The sequence below is a fragment of the Lycium barbarum genome, chromosome 6 (genome assembly GCF_019175385.1).
Source record: "Lycium barbarum isolate Lr01 chromosome 6, ASM1917538v2, whole genome shotgun sequence".
NCBI classification, from domain to species: Eukaryota; Viridiplantae; Streptophyta; class Magnoliopsida; order Solanales; family Solanaceae; genus Lycium; species Lycium barbarum.
Window position 1 is genome coordinate 99,824,829 of NC_083342.1, and position 18,021 is coordinate 99,842,849.

The window sequence follows — 18,021 nt, forward strand, 5'->3', positions numbered from 1 at the left end:
CTCTCCACACTATCTAAGAATAGAGTCTTTGGAACTCACTTGCTTACTTTGTTCATTTGAATCATAAGGATCGTGCCAAAAATGAAAGAAAGGACAGCCTTAACATACCTGGATAATCTCCTTCTCGATCCACAACAAAGCTTAATCCTCTTGCATCCACAACAAGTGAAATGATATTGTCATCAACAACCAGTGTCACAACTATCATACTTTGCTAATCTTATAACCTACGGAAAAACGGGCAGCATTTTCTCTGATTATACTACATCCCCAAAGACACCAAAGGTCATCAACAGCCTAACAACAACAACAACAACAACAACAACAACAACAACAATCAACAATGGCAACAACTACAATATAATCCAATATAAACCTCTTCAATTACTTTAAGAATCATATCGAGCGGCAAGCTCGTTTAACGAATAACAAAGTGTAATTCAAGCCCAACTCACATTTCATAATTCAGTCTACACCCTTCATAACATTATGCATATATTTACCATATCATATTTAGCTCAAAATGTCCTTAAAATGTATTCCAAAACAATCCATATTCCTTATTCCAAAACAATCCATATTCCTACGCCTCATCATTTACTTTCTATTCGTATATTTCATATATTTTCTTCTTCATTTTTTTCCAACTAACACATGAATAATCCCAATAACCGTAGTCACAATATATTCAGGTTATAATCCATAATCTACGGCCATTAGAAACCATATTTACATCTTTAAAGCAGTCCAACAAACAACAACAACAAAACTACGATTTTCAGAAGAATTGAGCAGCACTTTTCCTATATCTTTCGCTTCCCCTTCAATTTAAATCAACACCAAAATAGCAAAAAGAACATCAACAATAGAATATCCAAGTTATTCCATCAATTTCCAGCCATAAATTACCACAAGAACACAACCCCAAAACAGCCCACAATATACACAACATCATTAACCAAAACAACAACATCATATAGCAATATAAACAATTAGAAATCTCTCCATATCAACCAACTAATCTATGCCTTCATAACATAATTCCCTTCACTTTAAACTAGGGAATTCTTTCATGAATAACTTAATTAACAAGAGTAGAGTATATTACATACCTTATTGCCCTGAAAACTCAACTAAAATCCTAGCTCCAAGCTTCAATAATCAGCCACACATCAAGCACCAAATACTATAATCCTTTCCTAACTAGTTTCCAATTCTTAGGATGAAAATACTTGGATTTGCTCTTGGATTTTCATGAACTTGGTAGAGAGGGTTTTGGGAGAGTTTAGAGAGAGTTTAGGAGTGAGAGAGAGGAAAAAAAATGATGCAAACATTCAGAATTTTCATTTTTAACTTCTTGATTTTTATTGTTCACCCGGTTACTATTCACCATGTGTTACTGTTCATCCAATGGAATTATTTTAGGGACTCAATTTTTTTTTTCCATTATTTTTCACGGATGGTCTCATTCCCGAGCTTACATTAACCAACTTACGATATGAAAGACGCAAAAGTTTTCCGAGGTGTAACAACAACTTTCAAACAATGCACAACAACAACCAACACAAGTTTCAGTTTTTAGACTTCTAACTTTTTGAGTTCCTATTAAGCTCATTTCTATTCTCAGGAAGGTACTAGCTAGGGTAAAATGGTCAAAGCCTCCATAACGACCTAGCGGATCGTTACAATTATTATTAATGAATAATTGATCGACATATTTATCAACCAATAAAAAGCTGGTAACCTTTCATTAACATCCATGTCAATACGAATAATTGTATTTTAATAGACATGTCTTTTCATTAAAAGTCGTGAGATTTCTAGTGACACCATTTCATGAAAGAACATGACTCTTCTGAACAAGTATATAACTAATTATCAAATTGGTATACTAGTAAATGTCAACGACCATATCAAATATCCATTAAGGATTTTGTGGGTTTGGCGTAATACAAGAATGTCATTAGCTTTCATATTTTTTGTTCTTCCAAATTAAATTAGACGCTAAGTCTAACATTGACTTTATCATAAGCCAAGAACCACCCACATTTTAAATATTTTAAGTACCATGTTCTTGGACAACTCAAAATTAAAGTGCTGATGAAGAACTTCTCTTCATAACATTAAATCAAAATGCACATAAAAAAAATCCCCCCAAGCATTTTGACATTAGAATCTTATTAGTCAAAATTCATGCTAAGCAACTACTCTTAACTAGTGCCAAATATTTTTTTTCCCACAAAATCACAGAACACCCAACTTTTATTTCCATCAAGCCACTCCAATTATCCTGCAATGATATGACACAAAATAGTTTTCTTTTTGCCAAACGTGGCTTGTGGTTTTAGTCCTTTGAAGTGTCTTTATCCCGTGACTGATTTCGTTTGCAAGATGATATGCAGGAATAAAGTGAAAGAGTTCTCCAATATCAAATGTTCAAAATAACATCTTGTTAAATCGTAATATCAAAATCAGTTACTAAAAACATCATGCCATTAATTTTTTATGGTTCTGCCAATTGAAATTCAATCTTTCTGTTTTATCAAATAGCTTCAAGAATATTTTTGTATTACCCGGATAAAAGTAAGACAAAAACTTGTTAGAAACTCATCAAACGTTGCTATAAAGTCGATCAAATATTTTTCATTCTACATGGTCAAAATACCCTTCACACGTAACACATTTAAAACAAATAAAAAAGTTACCGACTATCATCATACTTAATTGATATGGAAATTGAATTAGTCTTGACATAAGTATGGGAACAAAATGCCTATTTTCACTTTAATTGTTGCTGCAATTTTATGGGACAGATTCAACTTCTATCCATCATGTATCACTCTCTTTAAATGTGATGAAATATTTTGTCAATAGATATTCTCAATAACCCCAAAGATAGTGACTTTCAAGGAATCAAAGAGGATTTTTTTTCCTGCTTCATCTTAACGAATAGTTCTGGATAGATTTCAAAAGTTTAGCATACATCCAAAAACAAAAATAATTTGTTTTCTAAAGGCTTTTCAGGGAAATTCATTTTAACCCAAAATAATATATACATATTATTTTCCTGATCTCAAGAAAAAATTTCAAGTATTAATGTAAACCTAATTCATGGCTTACCACCTTGAAAAAAAGATTTCACACACTTCGTGCATGTTACAATATTATATACCAACTAATCAATTTTATTGCGCGAATAGAATATACTTTGAGATCATCATCTAATAACCGTCTACCCTAACATTTACAAAACTTGAATTTCATAAATCATAAAGAGTAGAAAATTAAAGGTGAAGCAGCGTAAAGAAAGTAAAACCCTAATTTACTACCTCTTTTTTAACTGATTCATCCTTGAAGTAAACACACATGTTTCTGTGACTTATGTCTGCCCAAAATCTTAAAAGCGGAACAATGGCGATCTTTGTTAAACTGCTGCAATTGCACCCTTAATCACAATTAATTGATTCTCAAATTCCAAACCCTGGAATGCATAACCGAAGAGCCCACACGACTCTCATTTTCTTTAATTTCCTCTTATGTAAAAAGTCGTACTCCCTCCAAATGTTAGGAAACGCACAAATGACTTACATGAATACTCCATGTCAATTATCCACTAAATTAGATTGATCATATAAAACCATGATACCCAAACAAAACAAAAGATACACGCCTGACACTCTTTTCTCAAACGACACAATCGGTTGGTGATTAAACCATCAACATAATTTGTTGGTGTCATAACATTAGTTCGGTGTTTGTCTCACCACCAATGTCATATACAATAATTAATACATCAATGAAGAAACTTGTTCAACGGCTGAACAATTTTGTTTGATGCCATCAATTGAAATTACATTCCGATTCTTATCTACTTGGTTTCTTAATCAGAGAATAAAATGACGAAGTTTTTATATCTTCAAACCGAATAGTCTCTAACACAAACAAATTTAATAAAACGGTGAAATTTTTATCTTCTTCAAACCGAATAAACAACAAGTGAAGATTTTATATCTTTAGACCAATGAGCATTACTAAATCGATAATTTTTTTATATTCTTTAAACCGAGTAGTAACTTGGAGTAGAAAATCACGCAGATTTTAATCTCCAAACAACGGAGTACAAAATCACAATTTAATCTTGAAAAAAACACTTTTTATTTCTGAAAAGAGTACTTTTTATATCAGGAAAAATACTTTTATTTCTGAAAATAGTATTTTTATTTCTGAAAAAGTTATTTTCTTCTTTGTCAAAAGAGTAAGATTCTAGTAGATTAACAGAATACACAATATATAAAAATAATAATTTCCTTAAGATTGTTAACAATCTGTATTCTATAATAACTTAAACAGAATTTGAAAATAAATGTAAAAAGGAATAATTCGAGCCCACTGAATCCACAGTGTTTCCTTAAGGAAATTATTCCCCTCAAGTGCCTGAGGTTATGGAATATGTCGTCTAAGGATAGAACGAATTAACTCACCAGCGTAGCGATACCTCAAACCCCGGTGAATGGCGAACGCAACAGGTAGCAGCAAATCGCACAAAATATATTTGAAGTGCAGAAGGAAGGAAGAAGATAATCAATTTTTTCGTAAGGAAAATCTAAAGGGATGACTAGATATTTACAGTCAACAATAGGTGTCTGTTAAGAAATAGGTGTATCTTTTATGAAAAGGCATGTGCCTTTTCGGTAAAAAATTGTGTTTCCGGAAAGACAAAGGAAATAAAAATTTCATTTCTCATTCGCATAAAAAATACCTAACAATAACCACATTAATTCAACAAGTCACAAAAGTTATTCAATATATATCTTAATTCACATCTCTAAGTAGCTGATTTGCATACAACTCAACTATTTTATGAATACATATTACCTTAAACGAGTACATATATAGAATAACTCTATCCTCCAAAAACTACAGATATAGGAGAAAAGAAATCATCTTATTCTTTTTATCTCTAGGTGGAGTCCATCTCAGTAAAGAAATACGTTTAAAAAGAGAATACATAAGACTTGAAGGCCCGTTTTTAAGATAAGAGGCATAATTGAGCTAGTTTGCTACCACCAAGGGTATTTTTATCCTATTCATAAACATTTAGGGGCATATTTGGACTGAAAACTAAACGGAGGGCCTTTTTTGTTCTATTCTAATACTTCAAGGTCATTTTTGCCCCAATTCCAATACAAAATTCCGATATCTATCCTAATTTCCACCTAATCGCTAATCCCATAATATTAGGACTAGATAAGCATGCTGAGATGATGATGTAAATGTCCAATTGTTTTTCCCGATTCGCAGATCAAGTAATTTTCCCTAAGTTTTCTTAATTTTCATTGTTTTTGCTCTAAGGTTCCATATCTATAATATACCCTGGTTTTCTTATTGTTAAAATATACTTTTTTCGTTTCAATTTAATTGTCTTATTTTTTATTTTAATTAATTTCAAAAATAATATATTTTTTCCTTTTCACGACTCTTTAATTTTAATTTTTAAACTTTTCACTTGGAGTGCTTTCACTTAACGTGTTTAAGGCCACACGACTGCAAAATTCAGTTAACACTGCAAAATTCAAAAGTCTTCTTAATTTATTTTTTTAAAACTACGTGCCGAGTCAAAACTACCCAAACAGATTGAAAGGGAGAAAGTAATTGTCAATTTATCAGATTAAATACGTGAAGCTCGTTTATTTTTTCTTTTGTGAAGGTAGGTGAATTCATAGGTGGAAGTTGAATGATCAATATTCCTGTATTGAAATGTTGGCTTCTAAAGTCATCAAGAAAACATTAAGATGGAGATTCAGAACATTTATTGCTAAACCCTTAGCTTTTGAGGAGCAACTTGATGACCCCATCAATATGAGGTATGCTTAGTAGCACATTTATTAAAGCTTCTCAATTATGTCTTGGGATATCCAAGAAATTTCTCAATTATGTTAAGCTTCTTCTCTGTGTTTTAGTAGGTTTGTTTTTCTTTTGATTATGTTGCTTGTGGTGGTGTTTGATGAATTACGGATAGCCTAAGTGATTGAAGATTTATTTTGTCCCTGTACCATGAATTTGTTTCCTCACCATAGTGGCAACAATAACAACATACCCAGTGTTGGGTATGGGGAGGGTAAGATGTACGCAGACCTTATCCCTACCTTTGTGGGTAGAGAGGCTGTTTCCGATAGACCCTCGGCTCGAAAGAAAAGACAAGGATGTGAAGCATGGTATCAAAAAAATATGACAACAATTAGCAAGATAAAAAAGCAGATGAGGCAACATATAGTAATACACATCGAAGAAGAGAAACTACGTGATTACTAAATACTACTAATAAGGAGAACACTCGGCTACCAACTAATCTTCTAGCCTAATCATCGACCTCCACACCTTCCTATCTAGGGTCATGATCTCAGTAAGCTGAAGTTGTGCCATGTCTTCCCCCAGTTCTTTTTCGGCCTACCTCTACCTCTCCTAACTCATGTTATAGCCAGCCTCTCACACCTCCTTACTGGCGCATCCACACACCTCCTCTTCACATGCCCGACCATCTCAGTATCGCTTCCCTCATCTTGTCCGCCACGTGGGCCACTTCCACTTTGCTTTGTATAATGTTGTTCCTAATCATATCCCTCCTAGTATGCCCACACATCCATTAGTGGCAGAGCCAGAAATTCAATTAAGGTGATTCAAAAAACAAAATTATGCCTATGATTCAACAACTTACATATATATACCAAAAAATCATTTTTGTCATATTTATATAGTATAATTTTTCAACTAAGTGGGTTCAATTGAAGCCCCCTTGCACCCCTATGACTCCGTCCCTGGTCGCCATAATTCTAGATAGTCCTTGATTTGAAGTTTATCTTGACAATCAAGAGAATAAATCAATATCACTCAAGTGTAATGCATATACTTGGAGTTTCTTTGTGTTGGAATCATAATGACTGAAAGAAGAAATCATGTTCAACTAACAGTCAATGCTGTGGGAGAGAAAATCTTTTATGTTTCTCGATAAAGTAGAAAAGAACTGATCTATCACTGAAGCTAATTAATTGATAATGAGGTTCTTCATTTAGAAATTGTTTGCTCGCCCTGCTATTACTACTTCTTTTCATGGCTAGATCATACCAGATAACGATGATAGGATAGAAGTCTGATATATCTATTTTGTGGCTTGAAGTCATTATCCAGAATAAATATAAGTAATATGTACGGAGAAAGTATCTAGTTAGTGTATTGCCGCAGTTTGATCAGACTATTGGTGACAAAAAACTTCTTACAGATCTTGGAAAGTTTCATACTACCATTGACATACACCTCTTTCAAATTCAGTCACTTTGGCGCAATGGTTTCGAGCAGTTACTTTAAATAAGGTGTTTTGGAAAAAAATTCAGTGTTCTCTAAGCTCCAGTGCAAAGTTTTCATTATGAGCTTTTTCTCGATTAGTTTTACTGGCATCGAATGACTTTTGATGCGTAACATTTCTTTTTATACCTTTTCTTGATAGTAAAATAACTATTTCCTTGCAGCAAGGACATTGAACGAGAAGCATTCCAATTGCGAAGACAAATGGGAAGAGATTCATCATGTAATCATTTATTTAATCAAGATCATAGGGTGGTTAGAACAATCATTGGATCTTGTTCTTTGTCAAATCGTTACTACAGTAGCCATGGACATTTAAAAGACATCAAAGACAAGGTATCTATTTTTTGTCAGTGTTTGTGGATCTTGCTGATATTTCATGTAGTATGCTTTCCTTTTTCGATCTTTAATATTGGTGATCTAAGTTGTGTAAGGGTTAAGACATATGTTGACTTCCTGGAGGCATCAGCTCTAAGTTCCTTGAATTTTCTCTTTATAATTTTGCACTTAATTGATTGTGCAGTCCTTAGGATCTGTCCCTGAAGTTGTCAAGATAGTAGAAGTTGGCCCAAGAGATGGACTGCAAAATGAGAAGACGATAATACCTACAGAAGTGAAGGTGGAGCTTATTAAATTACTTGTTTCTAGTGGTCTGCCAGTTGTTGAGGCTACTAGTTTTGTGTCTCCAAAGTGGGTACCACAGGTATATAAATTTTTCTTGTCCTAGGGGATTTTATCCTTATGTATTTTTCATTTGTCATCCTTATACTTGTCCTGTAAAATGTGCTTTTTATTGCTTATTTTTTCTTTTCCAACTGTGAAATGAGAAGAATATTGCTTTCAGTTCTTCTTTTGATGGTTAGTTTTCATCTTAAAGCACGAGTATGGGTTTTCTTATATGGTCATTAGTTACTCACTAGTTAGGACTTTTGCTAACTACTAAGGCCCTTAAAAGTTGTTACTTTTGTATTCTGTATTGCAAGATAAATATGACTGTGAAAAACATTGTTTAGTGCCCCTTGATGCTTTTGTTTCTTATTTTGGATTTTTGAGGAGAAAACGTCTGGTTTCCTCAAAGATCTGGTTCCCTCAGGTAGAGATATTCGGAATCCAGTTTCTAGGTTCAAGTTCTTGATTTTGAGGAGTAAACGTCTGTAACTTTTTGCTTTACAATGACGATGTTACAAAACGGCAAATGCTCATATTAGTAGTGTATGTCTGGTAGCCCTGTATTGATTCATGCCATGAGATGGTTTTGAACAAGATGAAGAGTTACGCTGATAATTTTTTTTTAACACAGGTGATTAACCATGTTTACTACTATGTGTTTTATTCAAGTTCATACTTCTATGTCATGAAAAGGATGTTCATTCTCTTGACATCTGCAAGTCATGTCAATTTTGTTAAAGAATAGCGCCCAAAGAGTGCAATGATAAGTAGTACGACCCAACAATATGCTTCTTATTGTACTAAACTACATTTGAATTAAGGAAATTAAACGTGGTTGGCATGGTGTCTACTTCTTGTACATTTTTTTTTAACACCAATAAGTTAAGAGAGTTAAACATCTGTGCTTTACGTTACAATATTTCTTTTTTGCCTTAGAAGTATCTTTGATTTCTCTCCTTCCACATAGTCTACCATGTAGCCGTTGGTGTAATGTTCCACAATTTGTCGCCTTTTTGTAGTCCTCTTCTATTCTAACAAAGTAGTAGGTATTATGAGATTATGGCATGCACCGTTTAATTAAAAACAAATTCAAAAGCATGTACCGAATCTGATTTGTGGTTCTCTTGTGTATGAATAAGCGCTTCACGTCTTCATAATCTTCTTCATCGTTACAAGGCTATAATCTTCGACTCTCCATGCAAGCTATAAGAATTTTAACCTTTTGTGTTAGTTTATTGAGATTTGTGGTAACACTTCTTGGTGACTTAATTATGTGACAGGCTTGTTAATGATTCTTTTAATTATGTGCATGAATGCTCTGCTTATCCTGTGATGAACTATATTAGTGCAGCATATCTCTCAAGTACTATCTATTGAATCAATAGGAATTAAACTACCACATGCCATATTTATTATTTAGAGTGTTGGTGATATTGTTTCTCTGAAATATTTACCAAACCAAATTGCAGCTAGCTGATGGAAAGGGTGTAATTGAAGCAGTTAGGAACCTTACGGGGGTGCGCTTACCTGTTTTGACACCAAATCTTAAAGTAAGCTGATAGAAATGCAAAGAGTGAGACTCTCCTTTATATGTCTTGTTAAATATGTTTACATTTTCATGCTCACACTGGAACCTGGATAATGGGGATCACTCATAATTTACGTTGCTTCTATTCCAGGGTTTTGAAGCAGCTGTTGCAGCTGGAGCCAAGGAAGTGGCAATCTTTGCTGCAGCATCTGAGTCCTTTTCTCGGTCTAACATAAATTGTAGCATTGAAGACAGTCTTGCTCGTTATCATGATGTTGCTCGTGCAGCCAAAAGCCTTTCCATCCCCGTTCGTGGGTATGAGTACTAGCATATCTACATTTATTCCAATTTTATCGGATTAACAATGTAAGGTCTTTAAGGAAAGCTAAATTTAAACCATGTGCAGTAGAGAGACTCGAGGCTTTTTTGACTTCGTTAGTCTCTTTCAGAATCTTGCTGAATCCATATAGCGTAATAATTGTTCACAATTCTTTCAGTAGAAACAGAATGGTTGCTATTCAACATCATATACTGGCTTAAAAATTTTCATACATTGGAGCAAGGTGGTTAATTTTTGCTATAACTTTCATTTGAATTTGCATAAGAATCTCCTCATTTATAACCTTTAATCATAAACTTTTGAGTATTCGATCACTTCCAACTTTCCCTTTTGCCATGATACAACTTCCAAAGATGAGGTTTACAATTGTTCTGGATCTGAAGGCAATCTTTAGTGTTCTCCGGTTGAGTGCTGCCTGTTGATCGAGTTATATTGCGAGGAATCAATGTGGAGCTGGAGATTTGGTAAAAGATATAAATATTGAACTTCATGAATGGTTGTGTATTATATTCCGTCTAAGGATAACTTTCTCTTGGATGAACTACAAAATGTTTCCATTAACATCTATGACAATTTGCCTGTGGAAACCGTACCAGCTTATTGACTATAACCCTTGATACAACATATTCAGATTATATATGTCTAGGGTGTTCAGAGAGGAATCCAGGTGAACTGGCTTTCAATGGGTAGGGGCTGCATATTAGCTCACCAGCTGCTCTACTAATCTCTTTGATAGTATTTGAGCTTTTCATGCTTCTGTCATTCCTGCTACAGTTGATTGTTACAGGAGTACATTCCTGTTACATGTTTGTATTTAATGATGCAAGTCAAAGTCAAATCCCTTGTAGAGTATTAAAATTTTCTGAATGAAGGTTCCTTCGCAGACTTTTGTTAAAATTGGAAGGACAAAGGATTGAGCAAAGGCTTCTTTTTTGATAATGATGATTCAGCGATTACCATTTGTGACAAAATCTGTAATTTTTTGCTTTTCCTGATTATTTAAGCGCTACCTATGTCTATGAGCTCAAATTATTCCTTCCTTTGTGGCTAGACTTCAACATGAAAAAGGTGTTGGTTTTTGGTATTAGATATATCTTCAAATCAAGGTAGCTCTGTCATTTCAAGTTCCAAACAAGCACTAGGAGTAAATCTGTTAAAGAGTAACTGGTAGTTATGTCTAGGAATATATTCTTTTGTCGTTCAAACGTTTATCTGGAGAAGTAAGGCTGCCTCTCTTGAACTGAAAAAGTCATTATTTTCTATCAGGTATATATCATGTGTTGTTGGCTGTCCCGTAGAAGGAGCAGTGTCTCCATCAAAAGTTGCATATGTGGCTAAAGAACTTGTAGATATGGGCTGCTTTGAAATTTCTCTTGGTGATACAATTGGAGTTGGTACTCCAGGTAATTCTAAATCTTCTCTGCTTTCACCCTTTCGCATGTTGTACTTTTGGTCTGCCAGAAGAATCTGTATCTTGTTCCTTTGGTAAAATTCCAGTGTGTCCAAGCAAATTACATTAATTGTCGGTAATTCTTGATTCTTAACTGAAGGAGAATTTTATCTGCAGTTCACTCCTTTGTGAGACAAGATAATGCTGGAATACTTTCAGCTACAGGCTACTGAGCCAACATAGACAGCTTAGCAATATATTTGTTTTATTTGGAGAAGTTCATTGTTGCTATGCTTTTAGTTAATTGGTACTCTTAACACATTTATTAGAATATCTTGGTTTGTAGAATTGCTGGATTTTAGACTCAATTTTCCAATGCAGACAGTGGTGACTGCTTACCTTATGCTGAATGCGTTAAGTTAGGTTTCAATGTGGTTTTCTTCTGGATTTAAAAGATAAAAAAGAAATATAAAAGATTCTATGTATAGCGTCAAGTAGGTTCTTTTTGCGATGTTTCTTAAGGAAAATAATTATCATCAAAAACAGAAAAAACTTACTGTGTATAATCCTTGAAATAATTCAGGTAGAAGGCTAGTAGGTTGTTCCACGTATCTCGTCGTACTAGTAGTCGCAGTTTTGATCTTCATTTTCTTGTCCTTTGATTCGTGCTACTATATGTTGGTCCTTGTACCACAATTATCGTATTTATCTATGGTAGCTACTGTTTCTTTTTCTCATACTGCTTTATCATGGCTTTTTCGCTTTCGTTAGTTTCATTTTCGTATTGCTTTGAACTGTTTCTGCTTATCTGACCTTTTCTCATCATGTTTTCTCTTGAGCCGAGGGTCTTCCGGAAACAACCTCTCTATCTTCCGAGATGGGGGTAAGGTCTGCGTACATTTTACCCTCCCCAGACCCCACACTGTGGGATTTCACTGGGTATGTTGCTGTTGTTGTTGTTGTAGTTGTCAAGTGCTAACCAGTGTTTTAAAAGGTAGGGGCGTAAGGCGAGACGTTTTACGTCTGCCTCAGCGAGGCGTTTTACGGCTGCCTCAGCGAGGCGTAAGCCCCGAGGCACGGGGCATAAGCCTCACGGGACTTTAATTTTTAGTATTTCAGAAAAGGATATAATTATAATAAATACTTTTAAATAGGTAAAATAGCGTAAAAATTTGAAGAAAACTATAAATATATGCTCCATCCCCAAAAAAACTAATCAGAGCAATCTATTATACGCTACTTACAAACACAAGTGACTGCTCGTTACTTTTTTGAGATAGTAGAAGACAAGATAAATAATTGAAAAAGAACATATATTAGGCATTCTAGCAATAAAAAAAGGTCGTGACTTTTAAATTTAATGTTTCGGTTCCTTTTTAAAATATTTGAGTAATTACTAGTTGACTTTTGAGAATTTGGGGATTATATTGAGGACTTATTTAACAAATTTTGTTTTAATTTGAAGAAGTTTTCTGGGCTTACGCCCCAGCACCCCCCAACAAAAAAAACTCGCCCCAAACGCCCAGACGTACGCCCCGAGTTGCTGGGCATACGCCTTTTGAGACTTTCGCCTCGAACCATCGCCCCGGGGCATTTTTGATACGCCCCGCCCCGAGGCTCGCCCCAAAAACGCCTTTTAAAACACTGGTGTTAACTGTTAAATGATTGTATGGTCATGAGAACCTTGATAAAAGGCGTGATAGGAAAGACAAGAATTTCCACCAGCTCTTTTTTCATTGTTATATTAGAAGATGTAGGATATAACCTCAATGACTTAACTGTACACATATTTGCCCTGCTGATGGACTTCCAGGTGCAATGTCTTCTGCACGACCCTAACTATATGGTTTTTAACTAGATAGCTTAATAAGGAGATGACGTGATTTGAAGCGGCACAGGGTGCTGTGCAGTCTACTAAGAATCCATCAAGTGGAAGTATTGACCATCTGTGAATCTGTTATTCAACTTCGTTGTCTATGCCGAAATTACTAAAAAAGTGCAATGAATGTTCATCAAATGGTTTTCCTTAAAGGAAGACATTCGCTATATGCCAATTGTTTTGCTTAAAAATGTCATTCCTTCACTAAACCATCTTTTATTTGTTACAACTTCCAATATTTTCTGTCTCCACTCTCCATTTGTTAGGTACTGTTATTCCAATGCTTGACGCTGTAACCCAAGTTGTCCCTCTAGAGAACCTTGCTGTTCATTTTCATGACACTTATGGACAAGCTCTTTCTAATATTCTTGTGTCATTGCAAGTAAGATCTCCTTTCTCTACTTGTAGTGAGAAGCTTTTCACATGTTGGCCCTTTTTATCACATTATGTGAAATTTGTTTGTTGTATAGTTGGTCCTGTATCCATCCAAATCTAAAAGGTGTAGCATGTCTTTTTTTGGTGCAAGTTGGCATGCGAAAAAAAAATGTAAAAATAGGAAAAATGAAAAATAGTGAAGGTATCTACTACCGAGTACATCAGGGAAAGGTCAGGTAAGCTAGCAATCCATTTTAACATGCAAGTACATCAATGCCAAGTAAATGGCGTCAAAGTAGGGCCATGAGGGCATTAAGTGTAACGCCACAAACAGCATGGACTGACCAGTACCTGAACGTGTGGTTCTCGTGTGACGGCCTCCTTCCCTAGGAAAGGCGAACACCCCTCAGTCTTCTATATTACCTCCAAAAACTTTAGTTTTATTTAAACATAAGCCTCAAGTCGTCAAAGCATTAATTTTAAGCATCTCAAATGTTAGTATAAACATGTGTTCATATGTCATTAGTCACTTTGGAAGTCTAAAACTCTAAATAATGTCACGAAAGCAAAGGAGTTCAAATAACACATTTCACATAGTTAAACACACTATAGTGTCATTTATTCCACAGCTAAGCAACACTAGCAGGTGCACGTCTCCACGTGCTTTTGCACAAATTACTAAAAATACCACTTATGCTATTTAAAAACACTTAGAGAACATGTCATTTATAGAATCACAATTAGATGATAGGTCCCCGCTTACCTCGGTCCGTAGCTAGCAAAATGGTGCTATGAACTCAAAAACATCCTTAATGCGATCAATCTACATATGAGCTTTGGGATTTTGGCTCAAGGCTAACCTAATCCCTATTATTGGCCTTGAGGTGAGCCATGGCTCAAACCTCACCTAGACCACCCAATGTAAGGCTATTTAGTCTATCAATAGTCCATCGAAGGCAGATAAGCAAGCCTAGCCTTAAAGTGCAAGAACCCCAAATGCTAGGTTTTGGAGAAATTTTGGGTGGAAATGAGAAATCCAGATAATTTTTATGATTCTAAGGAGTGCAAAACAACATTAGCTTGGACCTTAAAGCTTACCTTAATGTTGGAGATGATCTTGGGTTAAAACCCTGGTTGGAGTGGTGTGCAAGCTTGGGAAAATGAAGAAAATAAATTGAATCTCGATTTGGTCTTTGCATGGGTTGAAAAAATTGCAGGGATATGTGTGCAAGCATGCACCATGCACACAAGTCCTGTGTGCAGAAAAAGCCCTTTTGTTACCGTGTGCTATGCGCGCAAGGATGCGCCACATGCACACGATCTTCCTGCTGACACCCTATTGTAAAATGATTATTATTTTTGTAAGAATGTACCAAAAACATAAAACATTCCAGAGTCTTACAAAACAAAAACTTGATCTGGTTTGGGTCTTGTTATGTAGCTAGGTCATTCGGCAAATCACCTAATTGATGGAAGTGGCATAAACTTATTATGTATTCTCTGACACTTTGAACCTTAATGCATAAATAATGCTTTGTTTACCAAAGCGTTTATCTTGACAGATGGGGATCAGCATAGTGGATTCATCTATATCAGGCCTTGGAGGTTGCCCATATGCCAAAGGTGCCTCGGGTAATGTGGCTACAGAGGATGTCGTTTACATGCTCAATGGACTAGGAGTGAAGACAAATGTGGATCTGAGAAAGCTTCTATTGGCTGGAGATTTCATCTGCAAACATTTGGGTCGCCCTTCTGGTTCTAAGGTTGCCATTGCCTTGAGCAGAACAACAGCTACTACCTCAAAGCTTTAAGAGACATCTGATACCTTTGAATTTGTGCACTGCATCCCAGAGTCTGTGCCAATACAAACACAACCCTTGCTTCACATTGCTAGTTTCATCACTTAAAAGCGACGAAGTGATGGGTATGGCTGCTTCAAGACTGAATCTCGTAATTTATGTGAACTTTCACATGAAGCACTACAGAACTCGTCATAATCTATTGGCTATTCTTGCCTTGGGATAACTGAAGGGAGTTCACAGGAGCGCATGAAGAGTTACAAGTATGGGTTCCGATAGTTTTGGCTTGTATCTTGTACATATGTCAAAAAAATTCACTAAAGAAGTACCAATAATTGATTTCAAACGTAATAAATCAAATGAGTTGGTGGAATTTTGTATTTGAACCCATAAAGTTAAAATCCTGGATTCCCCTTTACAATTCATACAAGTATAGTTCAACATCTTAGTGAAATTGTGCTTTTGCAATCTCAAACAAATAATCTTCCTGCAACTAATTCCTGGCATGACCATGAGTATTTGTGCGAAGATGATTTCGATTGCTCGGAAATCACCTAAGAGGGAGTTTCTTCTTATTTTTTTTTTATTGCATAGGAGGTAGGGGGAGGGGATTACAAGTGAGGATTCGAACTCTCACTAATAAGGTGAAAGTTCAAGTAGTCAACTAATTGAGTTACTAGATCCCTACGGAGTCTGATATTGGAATTGTTCTTACATAGTTACTAGGATGAAACATGTACACCACCTGCTTTCGTCAAAGATAAAAAACTACAGGTATAGCAGAAATTTAATGGTATATCTCTCTACCAGGGTAAAAGAGTGTCCTTAAAATTGCAGCTGTTCTAGACCTAACAATGGTCACTTCAACTTGGGTAAAGGAGAGAATATTACATAGCTTAAAATATGTATATGACAATATTTGGGTGTGCACAGGTAGGCATCTTAACTTGTATAAAGTTGAACACGTAAACGCAAATGCTGAAATGAGGCATAAATTTTGGAGGTGTCTAGATGGTCATTTTGTAAGTTGGAGTGTTCAACTCACAATGAGGGAGATAAGTTGAGGTGTCTACTTGTGCATGTCAAAAGTTGGAGGGCATACTTGGTAGTTGAGGATATATTATGCCTTTTTTTAACATTGAAGGTGATATTAAATAAAAAACTTAACGAATGACAAATTTATTCAATTTGTAGTATATGAGCATACTAGCCCATTTTTTAAATACTTTACACCATTAATATGTAGAACTTAAATTCTATTTTTATCATCATTTTCTATTTATTTTTTTATCATATACTCCCTCATTCCATAATAAGTGGTGTTTTAGGCTTATGCACACCTCTTAAGAAATTGCTCACTCCTAGAAAATTATGAGTGTTTTTACTAACTTATCCCTAATTAATGCCTAGAAAAAAAAACTACCTAATGATTCTTAATTATAAATAAGGGTAACTTTAGAAGAATAAGATCAATTTCTTCTTGAAATCCTAAAACACCATTTATTTTGAAACAAAATGAAAAGCCTAAAATATCACTTATTATGGGATGGAGGGAGTATATTATACTAAAATAAATGTACAAGAACATTGATCCACCAAAAAAAAAAAGGACAAAAGAATAGATAGAGCTTGAATGGAAGGGGTGTGTGAAAGCAATGAATGTTATGGTCAATTGGAGAAGCGATTTTGAATGAGGTCAATAAATTCCCGTCCTTACCTAACTTACACCTCCATAATCTCAAAAGAGATCATCCCACAATTGAAATCTAATTAATCCATTTTCCTCGTACAATTTACTTCGTTATTTTAATTAAATCTTGATCTCCAGGAGCACACATATTAATATTCCTTTACCCCCCCCCCCCCCCCGGCGCCCCACAAAGTGGCCCAAACTTTTCCTAACTTGTGAGGTGAGTAAACTTAAGAATCTTGCATTTTCTTTTAATTATTCTCTTCCTCAATTAGCTAAAAGTACAAGGACTTTGGCAAAGCAAAATCATAGAAAGAGAAATTCGCTTACTAATTCGAATATATTAATTAACCATGTTCAATTCATAAATCTTATATATATATATATATATATATATATATATATATATATGACACATGTGATGCACCTAGTATTTTAATTTTAAGAAGTTAAAACTTCTCTTTCTTCTTAGCTCTTACTATTATTATAAAGCTCGTAAACACCAACACAAGTCCTTCATACTTTCGTGATTCTTATGGTTTTCTTGGAATATAAATTTTAATCTCAAAAAGGAAAAAGGACATGAGAATAAGGTATCACAAAAGAAACCACAAATGCCGAGATTTGTTAAAAAAAATAATTGAATTAACGAATAATCGAATACATGTAAAAGCTAGGAGGATAAGTGTATACTACACCATATTAGAGATGCAAATAAGAGCTCCTTTAAAATAGAGCAAGAATTCTTTGTGTAAATTTCCCAAGAAAGGGAAACTTACGTAACGTACCCTTGGCCATCAAGTTTATCAGACATGTTTTACATATGTTGTAAACTAAATGATCGAGTGATATTGAAATGTAATTTTCTAAAGAAATCACGTTTAATAATTGAACAATTATATTTTCCTCTAGACAAATTATATTTTCGGTCATAATAATAATAATAATTAATTAGACAATAATTAACAAAAGTTTTCAAATGCTAACATGCA

The 18,021-nt window shown here is 34.7% G+C and overlaps 1 protein-coding gene across 2 annotated transcripts; it reads left to right on the forward strand.

Moving 5' to 3' along the window:
* The first annotated feature begins 5,152 nt into the window (after window positions 1–5,152).
* LOC132645003 (uncharacterized) lies at window positions 5,153–15,725 on the forward strand. Of its 2 annotated transcripts, none has more exons than XM_060361721.1 (9): window positions 5,153–5,306; window positions 5,708–5,864; window positions 7,524–7,695; window positions 7,883–8,062; window positions 9,498–9,578; window positions 9,708–9,871; window positions 11,163–11,299; window positions 13,432–13,547; window positions 15,103–15,725. In XM_060361721.1, the coding sequence occupies exons 2-9, from the start codon at window positions 5,758–5,760 to the stop codon at window positions 15,349–15,351; spliced, it is 1,206 nt and encodes a 401-aa protein (XP_060217704.1). In that variant the 5' UTR covers window positions 5,153–5,306; window positions 5,708–5,757; the 3' UTR covers window positions 15,352–15,725. The 2 variants fall into 2 exon arrangements, with proteins under 2 accessions (XP_060217704.1, XP_060217705.1); XM_060361722.1 differs by having other exon boundaries at window positions 15,088–15,227.
* The last annotated feature ends 2,296 nt before the right edge of the window (window positions 15,726–18,021 follow it).

What these genes read in the sequence shown, in the direction of transcription:
- LOC132645003 (XM_060361721.1), top strand. Translation starts at nt 5,758, where the DNA reads ATGTTGGCTTCTAAAGTCATCAAGAAAACATTAAGATGGAGATTCAGA. An exon ending in TAAAAGACATCAAAGACAAG is followed by an intron (nt 7,696 to 7,882) that starts GTATCTATTTTT and finishes TTGATTGTGCAG; the next exon opens with TCCTTAGGATCTGTCCCTGA. An exon ending in CTCCAAAGTGGGTACCACAG is followed by an intron (nt 8,063 to 9,497) that starts GTATATAAATTT and finishes ACCAAATTGCAG; the next exon opens with CTAGCTGATGGAAAGGGTGT.